This window comes from Cetorhinus maximus, chromosome 14 (assembly GCF_964194155.1).
Source record: "Cetorhinus maximus chromosome 14, sCetMax3.hap1.1, whole genome shotgun sequence".
In the NCBI taxonomy this organism is placed as follows: Eukaryota; Metazoa; Chordata; class Chondrichthyes; order Lamniformes; family Cetorhinidae; genus Cetorhinus; species Cetorhinus maximus.
In genome coordinates this window covers 93,930,621-93,946,591 of record NC_135892.1, presented here as the reverse complement: position 1 = coordinate 93,946,591, position 15,971 = coordinate 93,930,621, and the positions used below count along the sequence as shown (strand labels likewise).

At 42.7% G+C, this 15,971-nt stretch overlaps 1 protein-coding gene across 2 annotated transcripts in view; it reads left to right on the top strand.

The window, feature by feature from the left end:
• kmo (kynurenine 3-monooxygenase) overlaps nucleotides 1-15,971 on the top strand; it is a 369,659-nt gene that overhangs the window by 14,238 nt on the left and 339,450 nt on the right. For both annotated transcript variants that reach the window (XR_013578721.1, XM_078557265.1), the window contains exons 3-8: nucleotides 2,291-2,388; nucleotides 7,505-7,594; nucleotides 8,869-8,917; nucleotides 9,007-9,094; nucleotides 11,854-12,019; nucleotides 12,126-12,197. Coding sequence is in view for 1 of the 2 variants with exons in the window: in XM_078557265.1 (XP_078413391.1) it covers nucleotides 2,291-2,388; nucleotides 7,505-7,594; nucleotides 8,869-8,917; nucleotides 9,007-9,094; nucleotides 11,854-12,019; nucleotides 12,126-12,197 (563 nt within the window). In the remaining variant the exon portion in view is untranslated. The remainder of the gene's footprint in view (nucleotides 1-2,290; nucleotides 2,389-7,504; nucleotides 7,595-8,868; nucleotides 8,918-9,006; nucleotides 9,095-11,853; nucleotides 12,020-12,125; nucleotides 12,198-15,971) is intronic.

The following is a 15,971-nucleotide window of genomic DNA, read 5'->3' as shown; positions in this document are numbered from 1 at the left end:
GTTGTTAAGGAAAAGGGCAAGGACGGGCCAGAAATCAGAGTTCCAAATTGGGGGAAGGCTGATTTTAATAAAATCAGATATGATTTGGCCAGAGTGGATTGGGAGCAGCTACTTTTAGGTAAACCTGCATCAGAGCAGTGGGACTCATTCAAGAAGGAAATAGGGAGAGTACAGGGCCAACATATTCCAGTAAAGATAAAGGGTGGGACCAACAAATCCAGGGAACCCTGGATGTCGAGGAATATACAGGATTGGGTAAAGAGAAAAAGGGAGGCTTATGGCAGATACCGAGGGCTCAAAACAGCGAAAGACCTAGAGGAGTGTAGAATGTGTAGGGGGAGCTTAAAAAGGAAATTAGGAGAGCAAAAAGGGGGCATAAAAAAACATTGGCAGGTAAAATAAAGGAAAATCCAAAGTTATTTTACAAGTACATTAAGAGTAAGAGGATAAATAGGGAAAGAGTAGGGCCCATTGAGGACCATAGTGGTAATTTGTGTGTGGAGCCAGAAGAAGTAGGTAGGGTTCTAAATGAATACTTTGTGTCGGTGTTCACAAGTGAGTGGGACGACGTGGGTATGGAAATCAGGCAGAAGGACTGTGATATAATTAAAGAAATTAGCATAGAAAGGGAGGAGATTCTAAGTGGTCTGGCAGGTTTAAAAGTAGATAAATCTCCAGGCCCGGATGAAATGTATCCCAGACTGTTGGGTGAGGCAAGGGAAGAGATAGCAGGGGTGCTGGCAATAATTTTCAATACCTCTCTGGCCACAGGAGAGCTTTCAGAGGACTGGAGGACAGCTAATGGGGTACCGTTATTCAAGAAGGGAAGAAGGGATAAAGCAGGGAACTCCAGGCCAGTCAGTCTAACCTCAGTGTTGGGGAAACTATTGGAAGCAATTTTGAGGGACAGAATTAATCTACGCTTGGAGAGGCAGGGATTAATCAAGGACAGTCAGCATGGTTTTGTTAAGGGGAGGCCATGTCTGACCAATTTGATTGAATTTTTCGAAGAGGTGACCAGGTATGCAGATGAGGGCAATGCATTTGACATGGTCTACTTGGACTTCAGCAAGGCTTTTGATAAGGTCCCACACGGGAGACTGATAACGAAGGTAAGAGCCCATGGGATCCAAGGCAATTTGGCAAATTGGATCCAGAATTGTCTGAGTGGCAGGAAGCAGAGGGTGATGGTTGATGCGTGTTTTTGTGACTGGATGCCTGTGTCCAGTGGGTTTCCACAGGGATTGATGTTGGGTCCCTTGCTGTTTGTGGTATATATAAACGATTTAGATTTGAATGTAGGAGGGTTGATCAGTAAGTTCACGGATGACACGAAAATTGGTGGGGTGGTAAATAGTGAGGAGGATAGCCTTAGATTACAAGAGGATATAGACAGGCCGGTCAGATGGGCTGATCAGTGGCAAATGGAATTTAATCCGGATAAATGTGAGGTGATGCACTTGGGCAGTACAAACAAGGCACGGGAATACACGATGAATGATAGGACCCTGGGAAGTACCGAGGATCAGAGTAATGTAGCGGGACAGATAGATAAGGTGGTTAAGAAGGAATATGGGATTCTTGCCTTTATTAGCTGAGGCATAGAATATAAGAGCAGGGAGGCTATGCTGGTTAGGCCACAGCTGGAGTATTGCGTGCAGTTCTGGAATCCACATTATGGGAAGGATGTGATTGCATTAGAGAGAGTGCAGAGGAGATTTACCAGGATGTTGCCTGGGCTGGAGAGTTTTAGTTATGAGGAGAGATTGGATAGACTGATAGACTGGGGTTATTTTCCCTGGAGCAGAGGAGATTGAGGAGGGACAAGATTGAGGTGTATAAAATTATGATAAGTTGGACAGGAAGGAACTTTTCCCCTTGGTGGAGGGATCAATAACCAGGGGGCATAGATTTAAGGTAAGGGGCAAGAGGTTTAGAGGGGATGTGAGGAAGACCTTTTTCACCCAGAGGGTGGTGGGAATCTGGAACCCACTGCCTGAGAGGGTGGTAGAGGCAGAAACCCTCATAACATTTAAGAAGTATTTGGATGTGCACTTACGATGCCTTGGCATACAAGGCTATGGGCCTAGTGCTGGAAAATGGGATTAGAATAGTTAGGTACTTGTTTGACCAGTGCAGACTTGATGGGCCAAAGGGCCTTTTTTTGTGCTGAAGACCTTCATGACTCTATGACTATGATTTCTGGTTTGGTGTAGCTAATAGAAACTAAAATATTTAAGAAAAGAATATATCAAAACACAGTTAACATATCTCATTTCCTTCTTGACAGATATTCGAACTGCGAAAGATGTAAGGGGAAGGAGCATCAATCTTGCTTTATCTCACAGAGGGCGGCAGGCCCTAAATGCTATTGGAATGGAAGACCAGGTATGGAGAATCTATCCATTTTCCAATAAAATTGGTTGAAGTAAATCATCTGGGGCACATTTTCCCCTTTATTTCAAATAAAAGATTAAATGCTCTGATAATGTACATTCTGCTAAACCCAAGTTAAACAGCTGGGTCCTTGCAATTTAGATTCTGTCTCATGCTGCATGAATTCCATGAACTGGATTTCACAGGCCACCCATGGGCGACAACGCAGGCAGTGGACCATAGGGGCCAATGCCCCACCAGCCTGCCCACCTACCGCGATTTCATGAGCGGCAGGGGAGGTGTCAGATTGGCCGCCAATTGAGGCCGTTGCAGAGATGAGGAGGAATTTTTTCTCTCAAAGGGCTGTGTGACTTTGGAAGCGGGGTCATTGAATTTTTTTTAAGGCAGAGGTAGATAGATTCTTGTTAGGCAAGGGAATCAAAGGTTACCGGGGTTAGATGGGAATGTGGAAATCGAAGCACAAGAGTATCAGCCATGATCTTATTGAATGGTGGAGCAGGCTTGAGGCCCAAATGGCCTACTTCTGTTCCTATTTCTTATGTTCTTATGTTCTTAAGTGCACAATTAATGCCCACTTAAGGGCCTCATCTCACCGTCACTGAAATTTTAAGGGGGCAGGAAAGGCCTGTGTCCAATGTGCAGCCTGGCAGGTTTGACTCTGTGGGCTGCTGGCCAATGAAGTGGGTGTACCTCCTTTCCAGATCCCCGGTGTCAATTGGAGGTGCCCTCCACAGTTCTCCATGTTCACGCTTCCCCCTTACCCTTTCTCAGATGACACCCCCAACCCTCTCATCCCTCTCACCAGGTCCTGCCTGAGATCCCTGGAGGTCCAGCTCCATCGCTGGTCACCTCTTCCTTGGCCTAATTGCAGTACTAGCACTGGCCACTGCTGCTGGTGGCGCTGCTCGTATTGCAGAGCTGCAAGCTTCCGATTGGCCGACAGCTCCGTGAAGCAGGACTTCTCCTAGAGAGCGGAGGAGGCCTTGACTGATAACAATTATCTGGCTGAAAATTTAAAGTGGTGCGAGCAGGCAAAGCGGAGGTAGGCTTGCCCCTGACATTTAGGTTGGGGTGTGCAGGGAGCCCGCTCTCAGTGTGTAATCCAGCGCATATTAGGAATCAAAGTAAGGCAGCCACCCATAATGTACCAGTAATATTTTGACTTGACTATTATGAGGACAAGAAATATCAACTTTTTAAAAAAAAGACACTGAGGTTATCTCATACTGTCTTAATGGTGGTACTGGAACTAAATCTGAAATGTTCAAAAATAGACATATTATTACAAATATTGTAATAATGCAAAGGATAAAAGCTAATACTAAAAAAAAAAATCCAAAGCCTGTTCCTTTTTAAGAACATTTTAGCACACGGAGCTTCCCCAGTCCACATTGTCCTGCACAAAATTTAGTCACTACTTCCCAGGGAGTACATATGGGTCTGTAACTTCGGCTGCTAGTTTTTTACCTTGAAACCCAGCTGCTCTGTTCTCGCCTCACCTGCTGACTCAGGCCGAGTCAGAACTACATAGTGCCCAAGACCTTGTGTCAAAGACAGGAGAGTAGGGGGTAAGGAAGCCATGTCCCCTTTTTTACAGCATTAACTGCCAGAAAACAGGTAAGTTTAAAGGGCCAACCACTTTGAGAAGCCAGTGAGAAGGTAAGATTATAAGGTAAGTGGATAGGATTGGGGGGGGAGGGAATCGGTTAGTCGTGCGGCAGGGGGGTGTTGTTTGGCCGGGAGGGATCGAGTGGTCAGTAAGGTAGGTGGGCGTTAGATGGTCAGTATTGAGGGTTCAGATTGCAGGGCCATTGCTCAAGGGGAGTTTGAACTTCCCGGGCAATTGCCATGTGATCCTTACCTGGGTACGGGCGGGGTGAGGGGGAGGGGGCGGGGGTTGGTGGGAAGTTCCCCAGCTCATCTTTGGTTACCCCCCAGTTATGACGACCCGGAGCTCAGACGTTTTGGGCCATGAGATCCTAAAGTTTCAGTTGTTCTTAGAAATATAATTTTTGTATACCCATATGGCATATGGGCTAAGGTCCAGTGCAACTGCTTTACCCATTTCCTTTACAGTTCCAGTCTATTTACAAAAATTGCAGGGGCAAGATTAAGGAAAATGGCAAACATGACGAAGGGGTATTAAATTGGGTGTATGTCATTGTCTGTAGTGTAACTTATCAGGTTGCTGAGCTGTTTACACAAGCACATGTGATTATGACCAGGTTGCATTAACTGAGACATGGCTCAAACAAAGCCAGGAATGGGTAGCTAATAATCCTGGTTACCAAGTATTCTGGAATGATAGAAAAAAGAGCAGGGGTCTGACAGTAATAATTAAGGATGATGTTATAGTTCTAATTAAAAATACACTATTGGTTCTAGGACTGAGTCTATTTGGCTTGATTTGAGCAACAGAAGGGAAGCTGTTACATTGTTGGGAGTTTTAATATAGAATTCCAAACAGCAACACAGCCAATGGTGAATGTTGAACTGTTCAAATCCCAGAGGAAAACTTGAAACAACTGTCATAACCAATTTTGCAATTTGTATGTTTCGAGATGCAGGCTTTGAATTCAGTAGTAATAAGACTACTGAGTCTCAAAAGGTTTTTATAAAATTAAATTAAAGATTTATTAATACAAAAAAGATTGTAAGCACATACATATGTCTACAAAATTGCTACTATAATAACTACAACAATCCCCTAATTAATGTGACTCCTAGTTACACCTCCATTAAGGCAACAGTAAAACACATAGGAGAGAATTTCCTCCCCATTGGGTGGGCTGGTCGGGAGCGGGTGCTGGCAGGTGCAGAGCTGATCGCCACCCGCGATCGGCTGCGTGCCGCCATATTACGTGGGAGGGCAAATTAAGACCCGCCCAGCATGATGCACACCTAGTAGCAAGCGCTATCTGTGCGGGCGGGGGGAAGAGGGAGAGTCGGGGCCTGCGCTCTTTCTCGCATGCGCACGAAAGAGTGCAGAAATCTCCCTGAGGCATGGAGCTTCCTCAGGGAGATTAGGTTCAATTTCAAACTTCAAAATAAAAAAAGTGAAAAATCATTTACACATGTCCCCTCATGTGACAGTGTCACATGAGCTGGGACATGTTTATCAAACATTTAAAAATATTTATTAATTTAATGAACCCTTCATGAAAGCTCATCCCTCCTGTGGATGAGGTTTCATGAAAAATGCGAAGGCCGCCTGGACTCTTCGCCTGCCCGCCAACCTTAAGGTTGGACGGGCAGCCCTGTTAATTGGTTAATTAGTTCATTAATGGCCTTAACAGGGCTTTGACAGTTCAGTGGGTGCGCAGCCGACTTCGATGCGTGCCTGCCGAATGAAAGATTGGAATGACGCGCGGTGATGTTGAGATGCACACCCAACGTCACCGCGTGTCATTTTACGTGTCGGTGTGTGGGGCCCGCCCGCGCACGCCGAACAGAAAACTCTGCCCATAGATTTAACAGACCCCTGGCAAAGCACACTTTGGACAGTCGCATTCAAAATGAGTTTCTTTCAGCACTGGGTCCTTGCAGACAGTGGCTTGAGGCTTACCGGCTGGAGGCTTTAGATCTTAGAATCCCTCCCCTTTTTTACCAACAGCCTTCTCGTCCTTTTATACATATTTTCCTCTTCGAATGCAAATTTTCATTGTGTCCCTATGTCCTTTGAACTTCACCTCTTCTAATAATAAGACCCTTTCATAATAGGCACGTTATTATTAATCCTCAGGAAAAATAAACAAACACACCGGGCAGCATTTTCCGGTCAGTGGGCAGGGGCGGGACCCACTATCATTTTCAGGGTATTATATACGTCAGTCTATTATGTAGACAATTTTCAGAGGAAGATTGAAAAAGCAATAGTGATAGGGAATTCTATACTTTGGGGGGCAGACAGGTATTCCTGCGGCCGCAGGTGAGGATCATGTATGATGCTTGAGTGTGATTAAGGGCAACTTCAAGGTGCTCCTGACATCTTAAATCTCGACAGAAAATCAGTTATGAATGACTGTTTCTGCTTCACCGCCACTGATTTAGATGAGCTTGCTGAAGCAGACAGCCAGTATTTGGCTGTAAAAAATATTCCTGGTATAACAATTGTTTGGTATAGCTTAGTTTGAACATGTATTGGAGACATCAGATCTTTTGAAAAGTGTGAATGGATGGAATAATACGGGGATGGGTTGGTGGGGGGGTTGGTGGTGTGGATGGACGTAAAACCCCCACCCCTGCTCCTCCCCACCAGAAACCACGTTGGTGTGGAGGCAACATGCTCAACGCCGACCCATCCCAAAGCGCTGCAGGTGGACACACAAGGGCTGAGTGGGACCTCCGCCCCCTCTGGAGCTACCAGCCAATCAAATTGGCTGGCAGCTCTATCGGTTCCGGCAGTGCCAGGAAAGCATCAGTGGCCGCTGCTGGGACTGCAGAAGGAAAAGAAGACCAAGGCCCATGGTTCCCCAGAGCAGGTAAATCTGGGGTCTTGGGCCGGGAGGGTATGGATAGGTTAGGTAGAGGAGCAAGGTGGGGGAAAGGGTGGGTTTAAGGGAAGAAGTGGATAGGAAGTGGGGTGGCCTTGACCTAAGTGGGGGCCACCCTGCAATCAGCAAAGGGCAGCCCCGAAGTGCGATTTTGTTTCTTCCCTCCCCCTCCCCCTCCCCCTCCCCCTCCCCCTCCCCCTCCCCCTCCCCCGCTTCCCCTGCTCTTCCTTCCCGCCCTTTAAGCTTTTAAGTTTTAAAATTAGGCTTCCTGCTCCCATCCTGCTGTGGTGTGGGCAGTGTATTATCGGGGTTAATTGGCTTGAAAACAAGCCTAATTGACCCTTAATCATTCATCTAAATATGGGGGGGAGCTCGGGGGGTGGGCGGGAAGGTGATGGAATGGACATCCACCCCATTTTATAAGCCCCCACCATGAGAAACACGCCCACAATTAAGCCCAATGTTTTTATGTTGGCAAATTTAATCACAATTGTGTTAAGCTTCAGTGATTGTGCTCAAGAATAACAACTATTTGGCAGTTTTACTGTTTGTTGTCTAATAAAGTTCTGATTTCCCAATTTTGAAAATATCATGCTTCAATACTTGTTTTTAAGGTAGTAGCCAAGGGCATTCCCATGAATGGCAGGATGATCCACTCCCTTTCAGGCAGGAAGTCCTCTATTTCTTATGGAACAAGCAGCCAGGTAACTTTTTTGTGTATAAAAAGGCACCACAACGTTATAGCACAGCAAGTGTTGCAAGCGATATTTTGTATGCTTTTTATCTCCTTTGCACTGGTGCAACTCATAAGCAACAAGATGAACTGGCTGAGGGCGCTCACACGATACAGCATCATTTACTTGTTCCACAGCGACCATTAACTCAAGAGTCATTCCTCGGGGGAAGTGTTTAGACTTAGAACAGGAAATACGAGGTGGAATATACAGCATGGATGAGGAGTGAGTGATCGGATGAGACAGTGGGAGGGACAAACTCCAGACTACCCTCAGATGCTGAGTTCCAAGATTGGCACCATTCAGAATCTGCCTACAAAGGGAACGCTGCTTTCTGAGCACCATCAAATCATAGAGTCCTTTCAATTGTTTGAAAACAACCCTGCACACTATGATGCCTAGCATCTGTGAGGTGATTAATGACTGCATCTTCAGTGAAGATCTTGCTAAATAGATTGTGCTTTGGCAGGATATATTGTGAGTGGCAAGCAGCAGGGGCATGGTGGTAGAATGTATGTATGAGAGAATTGTATCTCAAAATGGACTCAGCATCTCTGATGGTTTAGTCAAATAACCTATATCCAAATAATGGCTAGAAAATGAGTAAAGTCTGCAGAAGGAGCTAATGAATCACACCTATTCAGGAAGCCCTTGAGGACAACCAGCAGCCATCTACCTAACTCCCTCCCTTTTAAGGGCGGAATTTGGAAGAACAACTCCAAATGAATAATAAACCCTGATCATACATTTCACAAAAGGGAAGCTGAGGGGTAAAAAGCAATTAGACAAACTTTGGTCATTTACATTTAAACCTTTAATTGGGAGTTAATTTGTTAAGTAACACTTTGGACTGCTTTAGGCTATAACTCGATGTGCCTGGTCATGTAAAGGTACAGATTGTGGTGTTGCATGGGGTTAATACAATAGTTCATTGGGAGCAGGATAGAGGAATGCTTGTATTAGATGCAAAATCAAGTGAACTGCTTAATGGGCATGCAGTCCTTCCCACCCAGTGCATTCTGTCAGACAATGTTTTATGTCTAAGTGCTAAAGCAGAAAACTTGCCAATGTTATTTTCCTAAAATGTACATTACAGTATTGGGCAAGCCTTCCCAATACTAAACTGGCCAAAAACAGTAATTACATTTGTCAAGGCAAGTGACTGATAATATTAACCATTTTCTCATATTTCTATTGTCACTGCATGTGGGAATGATGTTTAATTGTTTTTCATTGTCTTTCAGTATATCTTGTCAGTAGATCGAACAAACTTAAACCGAACACTATTATTTGGTGAGTAAATGTGGACATCTTATTCTAAAAATCCTTTGTCCCATTTCTCATCTGTTACTAAAGTTTGCATAACCTGTTTGCATTTGCAGCGGCTAGCCAACACCCAAATGTCAAGTTAAATTTTGAAGAGAAGTTGCAACACTACAGTGCTGATAGTGGGATGCTGACATTTATCAGGTAATCTTTCTAAAGTCTGTTACCATTTTGTAAAGGTCATATTTGAATTCTGTTTACTCCAAAGTTTGAAGTGAAGGCAACAATGCAGATTGTAGTGCCATGGAGAAGCAACACTGACGAAGGTCTGGGAAACCAGGTGTTAAAAAGACACGTATTGAAGTTATGAGGGAGTCCAACTTTTGAACTTCAGTTTGGCTTAATCTGAGCAGCTGCTCTTTGGTCACATAAGAGTTTCAACAAAACAGCTGCTCCTGTGTCTCTGTGTGCATGGGCATGAGTGTGTACATGTTCAAGGACCCTGAAAATGCCAGACTGTTTCTGGCAGGTCTGCATCGTTAAATAAGCATTTTTCTATGGCCAGTAAATTGGTTCTGAAGCTATTTCTGCCAGTTTCCTACTACAATATCATTTCTTTTAGCTCCTCTCTGTTTTTCCTAGCACAATTCCCTAGTTGCCTCTTTCCATGCTCAGTTTCTACCCAATTACAGTATCATAATGATGGCAGGTGGAGCTGCTGCCATGAATTGCAATGCACGAGGGATAAGTTAGAATGATAAATATAAAACACAGCTGTCATCAGAATCAGTACAGTCTAGCAAAGTGAGGCTTTTATGAGCTTGAAGATTGTTGACTGTTAATGAAGATTGACTGCAGTTAGGAATGACTTTTTGGATCACTTTTTGTTAGATAACTCTGAATAGTAGGAGTGTAAGATCACTGGGAGGGTTTTTGACCTCAAAGCCCACCTGTGTTGAACATTTCTCAGGAGCAGATATGCCATTCCTGTTAATATAGTAACATTTATTTTCTGCTGTGCCCTGACTTTGCCTTTTCCTGCTTTTAAGATAAGATGCATGTTTGTGTTTTGAGTTTAATGTTTTCATATAACAGGTTGATTTTTAACTTTTATTGCCAAGCAAAAAATGGGTAGATAGCAAATCAACAGCCTGTTTTTAAACATTCTCCAATTTTCCTTCTTCATTAAAGTCAGTGTTTTTTTTGTATTCTTTCATGGGATGTGGGCATCACTTGGCTAAGTCAGCATTTGTTGCCCCAGTTGTCCTTAAGAAGATGGTGGTGAGCAGCCTCCTTGAACCATGGAGGTCCATGTGGTATAGGTAAAGTATACTACAGTGCTGTTAGGAAGAGTGTTCCAGGATTTTGATGCAGTGACAGTGAAAGAACAGTGATATAATTCCAAGTCAGTATGGTGTGTGACTTGGAGGAATATTTGCAGGTGGTGGTGCTCCTTTGGGCCTACCGCCCTGGTCCTTCTAGGTGGTAGAGGTTGTCGGTTTAGAAGGGACTGTCGAAGGAACCTTGGTGAGTTGTCTGGGTTCATCTTGTATTTGGTACACAATGCTGCCAGTGTGTCAGTGGTGGAGAGAGTGAATTTTGAAGGCGGTGGATGACGTGCCAATCATGTGGGCTCTTTGTCCTGGATGGTGAAGCTTCTTGAGCGTTGTTGGAGGTGCACTCACCCAGGCAAATGGAGAATATTCCTTCACACTCTTGACTTGTGACTTGTAGATGGTTGACAGGCTTTAGGGAGTCAGGAGGTGAGCTACTCTTCGCAGAATTACAGCCTCTGACCTACTCTTGTAGCCATGTAATGGCTGGTCCCGTTCAATTTCTGATCAATGGTAGCCTCTTATATGTTGATGGTGAGGGATTCAGCAATGTTAATGCCATTGAATGTCAAGGCAAGATGATTAGATTCTCCCTTGTTGGAGATGGCCAATGTCAAGATATGAAACAAGTTGCTGATTCACTACTACCCATTTTTCACCTGGTGATAAAAGTTAAAATTATTGCCATGCAGTGTAGTAATAATATATATATTCAGGTTAAGTGTACCAAAAGAAGAAAAAACACACCTTAGCCTGTAATTTCTTTTGATTGTAATCAGTGGCAGCCTCTATAAATGGTAGCATCTGTACATGGTAGGTAAGGTTTAATCATACTAACTGCTATTTCTCATCATATATTATTATATACTATTGTAACTGAAACTCTTGTAATGATACTCTGTGGTTCATTTTTTAGGCATTAGTGGCATGGCTGATTTCTACTGTTAGACTGCACTTTGAAGTGCTCCTCACAATGTTTACCATGATTGCGAACACTGCTATATTTCACATCTTGCTCCCCTCTCTCTCTCTCTCTTTCTTCCCCTCTCGTAGAAGTTGCATGTTTCAGTGCACTTTTAAACCTGTTAAGTAGTTGTCTAACTAGTTCAGAATTATATTCTCACATGTTTTCCGATTGACCATTCAGTTGTTTTCAGTACCTTCAGTGGGTACACAGAACAAAGTTGGATGTTTCTGATGGTGTTTTTTATTAAATAAAAAGGCAACATTTTAAATTCCTTCAACATGCTTACTGTGAACCAAGAGTAATTTTAACCACTTGCTGAGTATATATTAGATACCTCTCAACCTCTGCTCTGCTATAATCAAGTGATTTGATCATAGTTTGGATTTATTAGTCGATATTTAAGAAGAGTGTAGAACAAACTGGCAAGAGAGCTCCAGGAGGGGAGAGACCATTTTGGCATCAACCACTCCTCTTTGTAGTGTGTTGCTTCTAGCTTCTAGCTTCTTGCTGTCTTTTAAATTTTCTTTAGAAAACATTTTGTAGCTGGCAATGTTGAACACTTTACTCATTGATTGATTCTAAATGTTTCATTCTTGACTTCTGGCATTGCCATATTTGTCGTAAGCTATAGAGTAAAATATTTGGTTTTGTATTCATATCAGGCCTGATGGTTCGACTTATGAGGTTTCACATGACCTTGTTGTTGGTTGCGATGGAGCTTTTTCAACTACGAGGAAACAGTTCATGAGACAAGCCAGGTTTAATTACAGCCATGTCTACATTCCTCATGGTTACATGGAGCTTACAATACCTCCTAAAAATGGTGATGTAAGGATTGGTATACATACAAGTATTTTTTTAAAAAGTTCCTCCCTACTTGCCTTTCATATTGAATGTTGTACATAGGAATAAACATCAGAATGTTTTCTTTCAGTTTGCAATGGAGCCTAATTTTCTGCACATATGGCCTAGAAACACCTTCATGATGATTGCTTTGCCTAACCTGGTAAGTATTGTTAACCACTTTATCAAACTCAGTGTCTGAGTCAGTCATTTCTTATACTTCTATTGAATTGTATCCTTAAACTGTGGCTATGTTTGGCTTTTGGAGAGTTTGAAGCTACATGGGAGCCTGATCTTTGGGACACTAAAATTCTGCTTGTTTTCTCACAGTCTCCCACTGTTACTTGGATGGGTGACTGGCAGAGCATCCTAATAAACGGCACAAAGAGGCATTTGTGTTCTTTCTCTTTGGGCCAGGGAAGGTGTGCTCCCAAGTTGTCACAACTTTTGTGGCCTGGGTTTATTTCAGCTATTTAGAAATCCAACATTTTTAAAAGCTGAGTCACATCTTACCATCTTATTATTGCAGCTATAAAGTATTTTAATGGTCTGGTAATGGAGAACAACATGATTTCCTGGGGCCCTTTGTCTTAGACAACACACACGCTGCTCACCTGACAGGCAAATAATGTTTTACACAGTAACTAAAACTCTTAAATCAATGTGAATGTATTTCGTTGTGGTTTCTATAAAAGTTAGACGTCCATTTTTATGTGAAGTGCAGTGTCGGCATATCCTTTGGTTTTAAAAAATGTAAGATTCCCTGAAATCAGAGAATGGGTGAGGACCACCATTCAGTCCATCTAAGTTCACTCATCAAGTTCCTTACCTCATGTAGTACCTAGATTTTTCTTAAAAGATTCCGGTATTTTCACTTCCGTAAGTTAATAATTTTTTGTACATGAAGAAGAATTTCCTGCTGTCAGTCCCAAATTTACTTTTTATTAGTTTGAACCTTTGACCTTGAAATCCTGTGAGGATTCCCTTGATCCACTAAATAGCTTGGACAAGATGCTAACAGAACTCCCAGAGAAATAGGGGATGAAAATATTTATTTATGCTATATTCCTAAGGATTCTAATATTTGATCTAATTTCATCTTGAATATTGCTGATAAGAGAGACATGTTGTGGATACTTTTCATCTTCCACTCAATAGGACAATCCCAAGAATGGCAAATTTCAAATGATCACAATAATTTATTGTACAGGAGAAAAGGGTGCTGATTGGTTTGCAAGTGAAGTCTGATTGGCCAAGATGTTCCCATGGAGGTAGCAACAGGGAAATATGGCTCCCTAAGCTCCTGGGTAATTCAAAAATGGTGCAAAGCGTGAACATATTCCTTGTGTTTGCCGAGACCAAGTCCCTGTATATGAATTTATGTTGCTTCCAGCAAGGATAGATAAGCCACATTATGAAAGCAATTGATTACCTTAAAGCGGTCGGTCTACTGCAAACCTAATCCTTCACCTGTTAATATAAACTCTGGGATTCGTATAGCTGGACACATTATGAAATTTGCCTTATCAGCAATCTTGTAAATAGAGTGCTAGCCCTTTACTCACCTTGCAAGCTTGATGAAGAAATAGAGAGCATCAAAGCTACCCTATGGGACAATGGCTATCCTGATTAGATCATTGTTTGCTGTGTATCACACAAACTCACAAATGGGCCAAAGGTCGCCACTTTTGGACCTGATAAATATCTAGTCTGCCTGAAATTACCCTGGAAAGGCAAAGTATCACAAAAATTTGAACAGCAATGCAGAAAAGATTCACAAGAATGGTTCAAGGGTTGAGGAAGTTTGGTTACGTAGATAGATTGGAGAGATTGGGACTGTTTTCCTCGGAGAAGAGAAGGTAGAGGGGAGATTTGATAGAGGTGTTCAAAATCATGAGGGGTCTGGACAGAGTTGATAGGGAGAACTTTTCCCACAGGTGGAAGGATTGAAAATGAGAGGGCACAAATTTAAGGTAAATGGCAAAAGAAGCAATGGAGACATGAGGTGAAACTTCTTCACGCAGCATGTGGTCAGGATCTGGATTGCCCTGCCTGAGAGTGTGGTGGAGGTAGGTTCAATCAAAGTATTCAAGCAGGAATTGAATTATTATCTAAAAAGGAAAAATGTTTGGAGTTAGGTGAGAGAATGGCACTCGGTGCATTACTCATTTGAATAGCCAGCACAGTCATAACAGGCTGAATAGCCTCCTGTACTGTAACAATTATGTGATTCTGTGAACAGGTTAAGCAAACCATTTCATGCAGTTACTATACTGTAGCTAAGCGAATGGTATTTTCCACTAACAGGATGCAGCTATCAGTCTAAAAAGATATTCTGTTAACCACACAATTGAGCAACATCATGTTTGAATTTCAGTGCCAGTACGATGCCAGGTATATAGGCCGTATTCCCAGCAATTAGCTGATTGAATAACGTTCCTTCAGTTGTTCGTAATAGGCAGAGTACAGACCATACACAACCAGCCCGCTCTTGCAAAATCCAAAACAAAATGTCTACTGCTGGATGTGATTCCGTGATTGGACAGCACTCACTGAACAATCCTGGGTGCACTAATAGTTGCATTAATAACCAATTTAAGATAATCGGTTGAGCTCTAACATGGTTCATTTACACTTGCTAGAAGCGACATGCCTTCACATGCCTTCATTCTCTGCAAACACAATGAATATGTTTAAGCCTTTCATCTTTTTTGAATTACCCAGGAGCTTGGGGAGCCTATAGTTCCATGTTGTTTTCACAATGACAACGCCTCAGCCAGAGTCAACTTGCCAACCAGTCAGCACCCTTTTCTCCTATAGTATAAATTGTTGCATTTGTTTGAAATTTGGCATTCTTGCATTTGTTCTGATGAGTGAAAGTTGTAAAGCTTCAGCAACATGGCCAGAATCTTCCAGCCTCCCCCTGTGGCGGGTACCCTGTGGCGGGTACCCCGCGGCGGGGCCAGTGAGCCATTAAAATCTCCGTTAATATTGGCAGGACCGGAAGATCCCGCCGGCGTGAGGGACTGGAAAATTCCGGCCCATGTCTCTCTTATTAACAATAATTTCATCTTATGTGGTGTGACGTTGTTTTATAATGTTCCTGTGGGAGCGCCCTGGGACATTTTATTATTTTAAAGGCACTTTTTAAGTATAAATTGCTGCTGTTCTGCTGTTACATCACTAAGTTTACATCAGGAGATCAAAAGAACCCTCATAAGATTTTGAGACTTGTGTCTCCTTATTCTGCTCTTGAAGTTTAACTGAAGTAATATGCTGAATGTACCTTTTCCAATCTCCTAATAATCTTATGTACCTCTGTTAGAGCACACTCTCAGATGTCTCCTTTCTAAGCTGAAAAACCCAAGTTTCTTCAGGCTTTGCATATACCTCAGATCCCTAATAATAAAAACAAACTTCAAGTCTCTTCTCAGCACTTTAATGTGTACCTTGTGTCTCAGCAACAGTAACAGTGTTCAATGTATGGTCTGACCAGAGTATAATGCAACTGGAACATAACTTCCTCTGGCTCGCTTTATATTGTTTTGGCCACATATTTCAACATTCTATTGGCGTTCTTGATCTCTGCTCTGTATTGTTTGGACAACTCTGAAATTTTGCAAGATTCTGTCTTTCTCCCACTGTGACTATGGGATGGAAAGGCCGGTGTATTCCCCACAGAAATGGCTAAAGTAGCTATTATCCACAATATCTCTGGTGTAGGGTGCCAAAGTGCTGAATGTTTTGGGCAGCGTGTGTATGCATTCTGCACCGGAAATCCAAGTTGGTAAAGTCTGAGGAAGAAGTGTCTACGACTTGTGACTGAAGTAGACATTAGGGACTTTGCATATGAAATTAAGGGACCTAATGACTATTTTGAACCTCCTTTGCAAAATTGGTGTCCTGAATCATGTACCTGGTTTGGAGTTAGTGTAAG